The sequence below is a fragment of the Lytechinus variegatus genome, chromosome 2, assembly GCF_018143015.1.
Source record: "Lytechinus variegatus isolate NC3 chromosome 2, Lvar_3.0, whole genome shotgun sequence".
NCBI classification, from domain to species: Eukaryota; Metazoa; Echinodermata; class Echinoidea; order Temnopleuroida; family Toxopneustidae; genus Lytechinus; species Lytechinus variegatus.
The window spans coordinates 72147676-72160918 of NC_054741.1; the positions used below are offsets into that span (position 1 = coordinate 72147676).

Below are 13243 nucleotides of genomic sequence, written 5' to 3' on the forward strand. Positions count from 1 at the left end.
AATTAAACAGTGTTGGATAAAGAACAAGCCGCTTCGTCCCCAGCTGGATCCGCCTACACCCCTCCGATCCCCCTTTAGAAATATTGGGCTTGAAAAAATTCGACCTTTGATACTGAACTGTTGAACGAACCAGTATGTCGCCCTCACTTGTTTACATTTGAGACGCGAGATTTGAAAATATATTCTGAAGCAGCAGCTGCGGCATTACTTCACACCATGGCAGGTATTTTGCGTGAACGATTTTCAAATATTCCTCATAGTCATACTCAAGAAAAGACGAGCTTGAATGACTCTTCTACTTATGACAAAGTAAGTTTTAAATTTTTGTGTATTTGGGATGAAATTACTGGGAAATTCAAATCGAAGAGCCCTGCACGGTCCCACACATCTGATTTACGGTAGGCCTACCGGTCACAGACACAGACACACGAGTCACTTGTTCACTGCTACCACCACCCTGCCTGTGATGAATCTACAGGTAGGACTATGGTATGCCAATGTTGTACAGAGCACACACTTCAAAAAATCATTTTATTTCGTAATTCTGGAGAAATTACAGGAGATCCCGCCCGCGCATGCGCAGTCATTACGTTCGCAGCATTGATTTTGGCAGTCATTTTCCGCCATTTGGGGTAAGATAAAAATTGCTTTTTCTTCCCCTTCTTCGAGTTGGTTGCTGGAAATTATGCGCTAGAGCTCTTTTCTATTACAACCTCCTTCTGATATCGACATTGGGTTCGAATTGGAGTACTTCATGACAAAAATACGATTATGATTCGTGATTTCTTGAATGTGGGTACCAGCCCGCCGGCGACTCAGTCGCAGCGGAGTGCGGTTTCTCCACCGGGCCAGACGCCGGCGAAGCCGGGCGCAGGGACCCGTTCCACGAGCCAGCAACCAGCGTCGCATCAACAGTCTTCGTATTCGACTTCGTCGAATACAGTTAACTTCATGACAAAGGAGATATGATTGAACTCTGTCGGGCTTTTCGGGCATAGGTACCGATATGGCACTATTGAAAGCCAAGCCCAATAAAATTGTCAAAAACATAAAGATAAAGGAGATATTAAATCTCCGTCGGGCTCTTCGGGCATAGGAACCGATATGACACCAACAAAGCCAAGCCCAAAAAGAATAAACCTTCCCCCTCAACTTCAAACTCTGAGTTTGAGGAGAGACTAAATTAGAATCGCTTTGACTGAAGCACTGGAGAACCAGGCTTTTCAGAACCAGTCAGGGAGCCAGTTACTCCCCAGGCATAGGTCAGCCATTATCAAGATAGTATTCTGAGGCTGTCTTTTTACGATGATAATAATGGTTATGATGATCAGAATTCTTAAATACAGCTCCACGCAGGTCAGGTCCATGTGACCAATGTCAATGATGACAATTCGCAAGCTCCAGATTTCGAGAGTGGGGAAGTTGAATGTGATGTGGGCCAATTAAGGCCCAGGCATAGCATTAGCCGCTAAGTTTGCCCAGCCCCAAGAGATGGGGCACGGCAATTGATAACCTTGGTCGATATGCCAAGAGTTAATGCTCCCATTTGGGATCTAACTAAAACAAGTAGGCAAAACTAGACAAAGAAACCTGCAACTACAAAAAAAATTCAACGTTCACTAACCAGAGGTTTGACAGCATTCATGCAATCTTTAGACCCAGAGAATATTTCTGAAGCTCAACAAGATTGCCTCGCTTTGCTCAGCAATACCAATTTTGAGCTAAATTGCACAAGGAAACGTCTTATCAGACCTGATATGAATATGAAATTTACACCATTGTGCAAATCTTCCCAAGTGGGCAAGTTCTTATTTGGAGATTACCTTGCTAAGCAAGTGAAAGACCTGAGTGGGCAGCTGCAGGGATGATGAGAGGCCAATTGAAGGACAAGCATGTCTCACACATATCACCCATATGCCAGGAATAAAACCAGTACTCGTGAATCTGGATGGGCTCAATCAGCCCAACATGATTTGTGGTCAGGCAACCATAGGGTCCTTTTTTAGGGCATCCCCAGTGGAAACGACACAAGAACAAGGGTCATGACCAGTGGAAGAACCCAGGCTCGCAGAGCAGAATGCCTCTCAACAGCCCCTTTCCCCCAAAGCAGGGTGCATCTTGGAAGAAAACAAAGTAACTACTTCTACTGAAGAGGCGAGTTAACTCAATGATTATTCAAAGTTTCCTATTGGTGGCCGAATGAGGCATTTTGTAAACAATTGGAAAATATTACTTCTGATCACGTCATCTTATCAGCTGTTGAAGGGTATAAATTAGAGTTTGAAAATTTATCTATTAAACCATACCGTTCACTACCCCCACACTGTTTTCATATCAGAACAGTTGAAGTAATTAAAATCAAGAAATTATACACTTACTTGAGGAAAAGGTGATTGAACAATGCTCCCATGAGAATGGAGAGTTCGTGTCCAACATTTTTATTCGGCCCAAGAAAAATACTGGGCTAATTGAGAGTTATTCTGGATCTTTCTGACCTGAAAAAGTATGGCTGTCAGCATTTTAAGATGGATAGCATACATACAGCAACACAATGTCAGAAAATTTGTTTTCTTGCCTCAGTGGACCTCCGGGATGCTTACTTTTCGGTCCCAGTTCACCCTTCAGATAGAAAGTACTTAAGATTTATTTGGCAAGACACGCTTTTCAATTTACATGTTTACCAAATGGTTTGAGTACTGCACCACGGCTCTTTACCACAATTTTGAAACCAGTGTTTGCCACACTGCACCAAGCAAACCACATCTTAGTGGGTTATCATGACAACACCATCATTATTGGTAACAATAAGGCCCAAGTACATAAGGCAATTGATGCCACGGTTGGCCTTTTATCAGAGCTTAGGTTTATTATTCACCCTGATAAGCCGGTACTCAAACCATTACAGGAAATTACTTTCCTTGGATTGGTCCTTAATTCAGTGAATATGTCCATTACATTCCCTTCTGACAAGGTAAATGAAGTTAAAAAGTGTTGCTTATAGGCCTCCTCCAAACTAACTTGCCTAGTATTAAAGCAGTCTCCAGAAAAATTGGGAAAATTGTACCATCATTCCCTGCTGTCCAATATGGCCCTCTTTTCTATCGGGCTTTGGCATTGGACAAAATTGTAGCACTGAAAATTAACAAAGGTCATTTTGATAGACCCATGCAACTCTCGCAGGCAGCTCGGTACGATCTTGAATGGTGGATAGCAAACCTGCACATTGTATACTCGTCTTTGAGAGTAAAGAACCGGACCTGGAGTTGTACTCCGATGCAAGCGGTTCGGGATGGGAAACTTCATGTATAGAGCTAAATTCTAGTAAAGATGGGCGATGTCATGCCGAGGAGCTTGCCAAAGCTCAGAATAACGAGATTGATTATTTTGAATTACTGGCAGCCTTTTTCGGACTAAAGTCCTTTTGGACATCTATGAAAAATACCATATCCTACTACGCATAGATCATGTAGTTGTAATGAAATTGCAAATGCAATCTGTAAATGGTGTTTAGAGAGAAATATTTGGCTGTCTATTTCTTATATTCCAGGCAAGCTAAATGTAGTAGCTGACAAGCTGTCTCGTAAATTCAATGATAGGACAGAGTGGACACTGGATAAACAAGCTTTTAACCAATATACTCCTTACTTTGGCTCACCAGATATTGACTTATCTGCATCTCGACTAAATAATCAATTGCCTAGGTATGTCTCTTGGCAACCCGATCCTAGTGCATTCTTGGTTGATGCATTCTTTTTTTCTAAACTGGGCCAAGTTGAATTTTTATGTCTTCCCACGTATTTTGTCTCATGCCAAGTTGCTTGCAGAAAATTCTGAATGACAAAGATATACGGGCTTGCTAGGTGTCCCATATTGGCCCTCACAATCGCGGCTTCCCTTGCTCCAAATTATAGGGAAACCTGTAGAATTCAAGAGGAGGAAAGGGTTACTAACTTTACCCTTCTCAAATTTCACCCCTTTTGGGATCACATTGATGTATATGTTGCACGATCTCCGGAAACTTTTCAAGAGACTGAATAAAAAGACCACGGAGATCATAAGGTCTTCACGGAGAGACTCTACTAAAAATCAATAATAATAATAATAATGCTCAATTCTTGTAAAGCGCATGTAGCATAGCATGTCCCTATGCGCTGTATCTACATAAGAAAATGGAAAAATTTTATTTAGACAAAGGTTGGAGTTATGTTCAATCATCAAGACATTTATTGGAATTCCTTACAAGTTATGTGAACACAGAGCTGGTTATAGTACCTTGAACACTACAGAAGTACCTTGTCTAAATTTTTAGTTTTAGATGGTCCTTTTACAGTGGGAACTCATTCATTAGTGCACCACTTTATGAAAGGAACCTTTCAACTTCGACCACCCAAACCCAGGTACACTAACATATCTGGGACGTTAAATTAGTGTTGAACCATTTAAGGAATTAAGCTAGCACCTGAGAGAACCCTTAGCCTCAAGCTCTTGAGCCTAAAAATTGTCACCCTCTTGGCACTAACCTCAGCGCAGCGGGTGCAGTCGCTTCATCAGTTAAACATTGAGCATATGACTCTTAAAGATACTAGTAGTGGAGCTACGTTTTGCTTTGGTCAACTACTGAACAAGACAGACCAGGGCATATGAAGATATGACATTGGAAGCTTACCCTCTAGATAAGCGACTGTGTGTTCTTGATTATCTAAAACATATTCGAAGAACAGAACGTCTGAGTGGATCATAAAAAGTTCCTTTTTATCAGCTATCAGAAGCCTCATGTGAGGATAAGTTAATTTATAACAAACCATTTCCCTTTGGATACGAGTAAATCTAGCTGCAGCTGGGGTATAGACACTGATTTCTATAAGGCGCAATCCACGAGGGCTGCGTCGGTGTCAGAAGCTGAGAGGTCAGAAGTTCCCATCGCTGCTATTATCTCAGACAGGCTGGATGGACTAATGAGAAAACTTTTAGCAACTCTATCATACGCTTTGGATCAGAAAAGTGACTTCTCAGCCTCCTTGTTAGGCAGTGCCTCATACTCGGTTGTAGAGGTTATGTTGTGTTCACACCAGGGTTGTGACTTGGTGTAATTTTGGTATCAAATATGCCTCCTGAGCTTTGAAATCTCCTGTAATTTCTCCAGGAGAATTACGAAATAAAATAGAAAGATTAAATGAGAACAAAGTTTGAAATTTAATATTTATTTTATGAGTAATTTGGAGGGAGAGATTACAGGCCCCCCACTCCCTCCCATTACTCAAGGGCAAAATTAGCTCTAACTTGTTCTCATCTTAGTTTAATCTTTCTTGCTGTTTTATCAGGAGTCATATTTGATGCTTTGAATGATGACTGCGCGTGCGCGGGCGGGATCTCCTGTAATCTCTCCCTCCAAATTACTCATAAAATAAATATTAAATTTCAAACTTTGTTCTCATTTAATCTTTCTATTAAAATGTCACTTTTGTGACCAAAATTACTAATTTTCATACAGTTGCAATTCATTTTTCATTAGATTAGTAACTTGGGAATAATTTTTGTAATTGTATTCACCAGAGCGCTCAAAAACTTGAATTTTGGGCATATGTTTGTGTACGCCCTCTATTGGTGGAAAGTAATATGGCAAGAAAATTTTCATTTTTTTATCTCTATTTTTAATTAAGAAAAAAATAATTTAATGAATCGAATTGAAATAAGAGCCAAGTAGTATGAATAATAGGTGTAATAAAAACTGTCAGTGTAAAAAAATCAAGCATTTGCCCCAAAGAAAAAGAGAAAATAAGCCAAACATTGCCACACTTATTTTGCCACACATGGAGATATAACTGAGAACAAGGTTATATTATAACCTTGTTCATTGAATGAGTGAGCATGGTCACTCTTCTTCTTCCAGTCTGGTACAGTCCGCCACTTGCGTATTATCGTACCTTGTGCTTGTCAAGTGTTGAGTGTACAGTGCAAGTAAAAATTTCTACAATGGACTCTATGTGCAGCTAAAAAACCAGACTGAAGCTTAACGAAGCTTGACACACTGCACCTCCAGCTTGAAAGGCTCCAATGAAGTGCAGTTGACAGCTACAGCCACAGGTGGTAATGAATTCCACAGCCTGATAGCGTCTGGATAAAAAGATGTTTGGAGAAATCATTCAATGATATAGGAATAACGCATTCCGCGGAGTTGTTTAGCGAGTATGCAGTGCACGAGAGGTTTCTTCTGAGCATGCAAAGAAGAAACCTCGAGTGCACTGCATATCGCTGAAAAACGACGGGTAAATGCGTTATTCCTTTTATAAGATGGCTAAGTAATTTCGAACGCAATTTTAAGCACCTTATATGAGAAAGAAATAATGAAATAGATCTAAATCAAATATCAAAAATTTTGAAATTGCACTTACCATGGGTTAGACAATTTGGGTGCGCGAAATTTGCACGGGCGTGCAGGGATAGACACTTTTCGCGAATGATCACGTGGTACGCTTTGACCAATCAGCAAGCTGAAAATTATTTAGCCATCTTATAAACAAGGTTATAATATAACCTTGTTCTCAGTTATATCTCCATGTGTGGCAAAATAAGGGTGGCAATGTTTGGCTAAATTTCTCTTTTTGTTTGGGGCAAATGCTTGATTTTTTTTACACTGACAGTTTCCATTACACCTATTATTTATACAACTTGGCTCTTATTTAAATTTGATACTTTAAATCATTTTTTTCTTAATTAAAAATAGAGATCAAAAAATGAAAATTTTCTTGCCATATTACTTTCCACCAATAGAGGGCGTACACAAAAATATGCCCAAAATTCAAGTTTTTGAGCGCTCTGGTGAATACAAAAATTATTCCCAAGTTACTAATGAAAAATAAATTGCAACTGTACAGAAATTAGTAATTTTGGTCACAAAAGTGATATTTTAATGACTTTTTAAAGTGTGTGCTCTGGACAACATTGGCATACCATAGTCCTACCTGTAGATTCCCCACAGGCAGGGTAGTAGCAGTGAACAAGTGAGCATGGTGAGGGTTCGTAATCGTGTGGAAAAATAATGTTGGCACTTGGCAATGTCGTAATCGATTATGAGAGCGAATGAAACACTCAAGTTAGGTGGATTGTAACCGAGGGAGCTCTGGCCCCCTTCGCTTCTTGTTTTTGTCTCGCCCACCAGGCGAGACTAGTCTTATTTTTTAAGTTAGGAAGTTAGGGATCCAAATGTCGTCCATCCCACTCATTCAATGAACAAGGTTATAATATAACCTTGTTCTCAGTTATATGTCCATGTGTGGCAAAATAAGGGTGGCAATGTTTGGCTTATTTTCTCTTTTTCTTTAGGACAAATGCTTGATTTTTTTACACTGACAGTTTCCATTACACCTATTCATCATACAACTTGGCTCTTAAGTAAATTTGATTCTTTATTTCATTTTTTTCTTAATTAAAAATAGAGATCAAAAAATGAAAATTTTCTTGCCATATTACTTTCCACCAATAGAGGGCGTACACAAAAATATGCCCAAAATTCAAGTTTTTGAGCGCTCTGTGAATACAATAATTTTTCCCAAGTTACTAATGAAAAATAAATTGCAACTGTATGGAAATTAGTAATTTTGGTCACAAAAGTGATATTTTAATGATTTTTTAAAGTGTGTGCTCAATACAGCATTGGCATGCCATAGTCCTACCTGTAGATTCTCCACAGGCAGGATGGTAGCAGTGAACAAGTGGTCCATCCGTCCGTCGTCCGTCACAAACCTAATGACACATAACTCCACAACCATAAGTCGCTTTTCAACCAAACTTGGATGGTAGATGGACTTGGGGGACCTGCATGTTATGCTGCAGTCGGAGGTCACATGGTAAGGTCAAAGGTCATTTTCAGGTCAACGTTAAAGTTTACATGCAAGACTCTTATGACACCTAACTCGACAACCGTAACTCTCTTTTCAACCAAACTTGGATGGTAGATGGACTTGGGGGACCTGCATGTTATGCTGCAGTCATAGGTCACATGGTAAGGTCAAAGGTCATTTTCAGGTCAACGTTAAAGTTTACATGCAAGACTCTCTTTAGACAGTAGAGGCGCACGGCCAATATTGGAGACTGTCTCCAATGTGGGAGATTATCTCCAATATCAGAGACTTTTGTAAAGAATTTGGGTATCCAATTTCAGAGACAGTCTCCAGTTTTGGAGACTAATTTTCTTTGTTTACATTTGCGGCAAAAGGATTACCTTGGTGGCAAATAAAAATGTGATAAGCAGATTCCTCATGAAAATTTACACCTTTTCACCGTCTACTTTAAAAATTCACCGTCTACTTTTGTTTTGATAAGGATTTTTGTTGTCATCCACACACAAAACAAATGGGCTTCTGGCCTCAGCGAGACAAAATTTTGGGTGGAAAAAATTGTGTTTTTGTTGGTGTTGTTTCTTTTGTCCTTTTGCAAAGCAAGTCTCCAATGTGGGAGATTGTCTCCCCTATTGGAGAGAGTCTCCCATATTGGCCGTGTGCCTCTACTGTTAGACAGCTGGCAGCTGTCTGTTTCACAGGCAGTTACATAAACATTTTTTTTTCAATTTCTCCTCGTACACAGACGGCTCGCTATCGTGCAGCCACCATTAGGGGACTTGCAATGCAAAATCTCTTAATTCATTAAAGGGGAATCCAGCCTTGGCTATAAAATGATGTGTTGGGAAGGAGAAAAATAAATTAAACAGAATGGTGAAATTTTGAAAGAAATCGGACAAGTAATAAGAAAGTTAGCTCTGCTTTAAAATTGAAATCACTAATACCATGTAGATTTCAAATTGGCAACTGGGTAGGTAAATTATGACAAGGGGCAAGGACAACTTCCCCATAGGCCATGTACTTTATTATCAGGGATTTGTGGTTTTCTCCTAAGTACCAATTCCCCTGGGGCAGTAATCTAAATATAGCCCAGGTAGTATATTGTTTTATGTCCTCATGAAAGAAAAATATAATTTGAAATAAAACTTTTGGGAAAAATTACATTTTAGCCATAATATGTACTAGAGTACATGGAAGAGTAGTCCTTGGCTTACATCACTATGACATCACACATACGGCCAATTTGAAGTCTCCATGGGTATAGTGATTACCAATATTTACAACTTTTAAAAATTCATAACTTTCTTTTTGTTTGTCCAATATTGTTCAAACTTTCACCTATCACCTTGTCTGATATTTCTTTTCCTGACAAAAACAAGTTTTTATTTGGGTTGGATTCCCCTTTAAATGAGTGCCTGGTTCCTTTGTCAGTGGATTGTTACCAAAGTCCAAACACTTTTCATAAATTCAGTAATATCAAACACAATAATATATTTTCTTAAAATTCATCAAACTTGCACCATGAATAGTACAAAATACATGATTGATGATATACTGTACATATTATGACTAGAGTTGGCCCAATTAAAAAAAAAATCATTAAAAAAATATTGGTATATTAAGGACGGAAGCTAACTTCAGCAAAACTTTCGATAGAGAATTTAACATCAAATTAGACAGGAATAACCGTCGTTTCTGGGGATTTATTCAACAATGGTGAGTGATGAATGAGCCAACGCAGTTCAGCGGAACAACCAAATACAGTCGACTGAAGCTTTTGGTCTGACATCAAATGTACATAAACATTCTGCCCATGCAGCCCTGAAATAAAGAAGGAAAAAACTAATAAAATTAAATTGTATTTTTTCAGTGTTTTTTGTGTTGGTTTCTTGCAGATTTTTAATGTTTTTTTTTTATTTTGTTTAAATTTACTGCTTCATTCCTTCTTGTTGATAAATATAGAAGCCATCAAAGAAAAATGCTAAAGCTCCTGCACCACCTGTAAAACAACCAAAAAGATGTTTCCAAGAGGTAAGCTAGATTGTTTATTTTTTATATGATGAAATCAGTCACCTTTTTTATTATTGATAATAATCATGATGTTTGGTAATAATAATGATACCAACAATAATATCTCTTCATCTACGATTGTACAAATTCAGAAGACAGCTATCATAGGTACAATGAGTCGAATGAGACTTACATCTAAGATGTTCGAGAGTCTAAAGTTGTTTGTTGCACTTGAAACACTTTAGCAACAACACTGCCAACCAAAAATTGATATTATTATTATCATTAATTATAAGTGAGGGAAGTCCACCCAAATGTTAATTCAAATAAAAAGAGAAAATCAAATGAGCATGATGCTGAAAATATTTTAATTTGATGTGGAAGATGAAAGTTATGACGATTTAGAATTTTGCTTATTTATCCACATTGCAGTTACATGTAAGCACATCACTGCAATATCAAATAAGCAAGTCAGTGTCACTTACTTACTCATTTCTTTTGATTTTAACTTTTGAATTTAAAAATATTTCATTATTTAAATTCTGATTTGACATAGTGTGCAGGCACACTCCTTGATAGTAACTTTGGTTATTAAATTGATTGCTTTTTCAAGAGGGCCTTCAGTACACAAGTCATTTTAGGCTGCATATTCAAACCACTTAACTCGAGATTCAGACTACTTACATGTAACTCAGGTGATGTGTTTGCACAGAAGACTAACTTCATTTGACAATGATGAGACTCTTCATCAAATCAAATTGCCTGTAGGTTACAACAATGGCAAGTGAACTGGGAGGAATCAAAGATTGTTTTACATTACATTGAGGAGAATATTTGTTTATTTTATATTTCATGTACTAATGAAATACAAAAGAAATAGTAGGTACTATCATTCGCTCCCTCATTCGCATAATGACCAGGATTTACAAATGACTGTTTTGAAAAATTAAGCAAAAATTTAAAAATGTCATACATGTAGCTTAATGAAATTTTCAGTGTTAAGCTTGCTAAATCTCTTTTTTATCAAACCAACTTTTTGTTGGTACTTCCCCTTTAAACTACAATGATAGTAATGACAACTGCATAAATGATAACAAAAGCATCAAGAACAACCACATCTGCAACTGATAAAATACAAAAATGTTAATGATGATGATGTTGATGATGAGGATAATGATGATGAAGGTGATTATGTTGACTATGATAAGTGATGATTGTGATGATGACGGTTAATTATTATGAAAACAGTGATGATGATGAGTATATTTATAATTCGGTTTGCCCTTCTGAAATGTCAGTTTTGAAAAATATAAGCATACCGGTACTTGATTGATACAAGCGGTTGATTTCAACTTAACTCATAGGTCCTTATATTCTGTATCTGTTTCAATAAAGATGCCTGTATTGTGTATGCATTAATTTTAAATCAGTTTTGATGAAAGAATATACTCTGGCAATGCTGGAACTATTATATTTGAATTATTATATTTGAACTTGTTTGCAGGGTATGAGAGTATGGGTTGCTAACAGCAATACAGAAGACAACTGCCCCTGGCTAAGAGGTACTGTCACAGCAGCAAGAAAGAATGGGAAAGTGAGTGTGAGATTGGAAAGCAGTGAGGTAAGAAAAGAAACATTAATGATTAGAAATATCCACTATTGACGATCACAACAGACTTTAGGGATTGTTAAGGATTCAAGACATTTGTGATATATACTGTAGTCAGTATTTTTATATTTTAATCAGATTCACTCATATAAATCGAGCCAACTGAAATATTTCAAATTGTAATTGTATTGTAAAAGAAATAATGTGTTGTACATGTAGTCTGTGCATCTGAAAGCAACATTCAATATTGTGGCATGGTGGATGGAATATAAATTTATTACCTTGTTCATAATTAATTTTATGATGTTAAACTTTCTCCAGTTATTCAGGAACTGCCACAATATTGACTAATGTTTTCATGAAAAATATTGTCATTGAATTTTTGGACAGCAGGGGTTTTAAATGCCTAGATGCCAATTTTCAAAAATCACTTGAGGAAACAGAACAAATTACATATGAAATGCAATAAAACATTTACCATATTATATCATATTTTAGTCTATCGATATTCCTCTTATTTTAATATGTATGAGACTATAATATGGCTGAACAATAAATTTAGAACACAGAATAGTGTCATCATAAAAAAACCTACATGTATCCTTGCATATATAGAGTATAGGGACTTCTAATATATTTTTTAATAATTCTTATTCAGGTCATTGATGTTTCACGAAGAGAAGATTCACTGCTTCTAGCTGGAAACAACAACTATGCAGAAGTGGATGACCTAACAGATCTCTCATCCCTCAATGAGGCTGAAGGTATAATGTACACTGTGTTCTTTGTAGTTATGTACAATATGATGAAAGAGGCCTTAAGGGATTTCATGGGAAAGTATGTAAGACCACGGTTAATTGCAACCATATCATGGTAGGTCTAGATCTGGTTTAAACCTAACTCTGTCTAATCACTAACTCTAAGCTGAGAAGATGATGGTACTGTTCAGTGCCAAAACAGATTAACCCTAAAAAGACTGGGCTATTTTGGAGGCTAGAAAAACTGGGGGGGGGGCCTTTTGGGCCCCCCCTAAGATCTCGGCCGTTGGTCGTCCGATCGCAACCAAATTTGGCACACACATCCTTTGTCATGTCCTCTAAAAGAAAACATAGTCAAAATACTGATATTCATTGTATTTTTTAATATATGCATAATTAATTATGCGAATATGCAAATTTTTATCAAAAAATAGAATTTTTCATATTTTGGTACTTATTGCGGTCCATAAATTCCTGTTTCAAGGTTTTCAGCTGTAAGAAGAGGTTGTTTATCATGGAATTGTGTTGTTTCATGCTTGAATTATTAGATATGCTTATGCAAATGAGTAATTACTAAATATGCAAATAAGTACTCCGCATGCATTATGTAGAGAAATACAATAATTGGCATGTTTTATTGCATTACACTCTCTTGCAATGAGACAAAGCAATCTTGGAAGATACACAAGTGATGTGTTACATGTACACTAGCTGGTGAAAACAAAGCATAGGAGATATCACATAATTTATGCAAATTATATTCATAATTAATTATGCGAATATGCAAATTTTTATCAAAAATTTTTTTTCATATTTTGGTACCTATTGCGGTCCATAAATTCCTGTTTGCAAATTCTTGAGTATTCTAGATATATTTTGGGTTTGTGTAATATATAACTTATTCAATATCAATTATAGCATAATCAACTAAAGTGTGACATTACTTGTCTATTCAGTGTTTCCTGCACCCAAGAATATAGTTGTGCAAGCGATTCTGGTATTTTGCACTACTTTTCTTATGTTTTTCT

The 13243-nt window shown here is 37.1% G+C and overlaps 1 protein-coding gene across 1 annotated transcript in view; it reads left to right on the forward strand.

The window, feature by feature from the left end:
- The first annotated feature begins 150 nt into the window (after window positions 1–150).
- The window catches only part of LOC121408912 (unconventional myosin-XIX-like), a 32399-nt gene continuing 19306 nt past the window's right edge, over window positions 151–13243 (forward strand). Inside the window, exons 1-4 of the mRNA XM_041600630.1 lie at window positions 151–309; window positions 9801–9869; window positions 11353–11469; window positions 12116–12221. Coding sequence (XP_041456564.1) covers window positions 217–309; window positions 9801–9869; window positions 11353–11469; window positions 12116–12221 — 385 coding nt within the window. The 5' untranslated portion in view covers window positions 151–216. The remainder of the gene's footprint in view (window positions 310–9800; window positions 9870–11352; window positions 11470–12115; window positions 12222–13243) is intronic.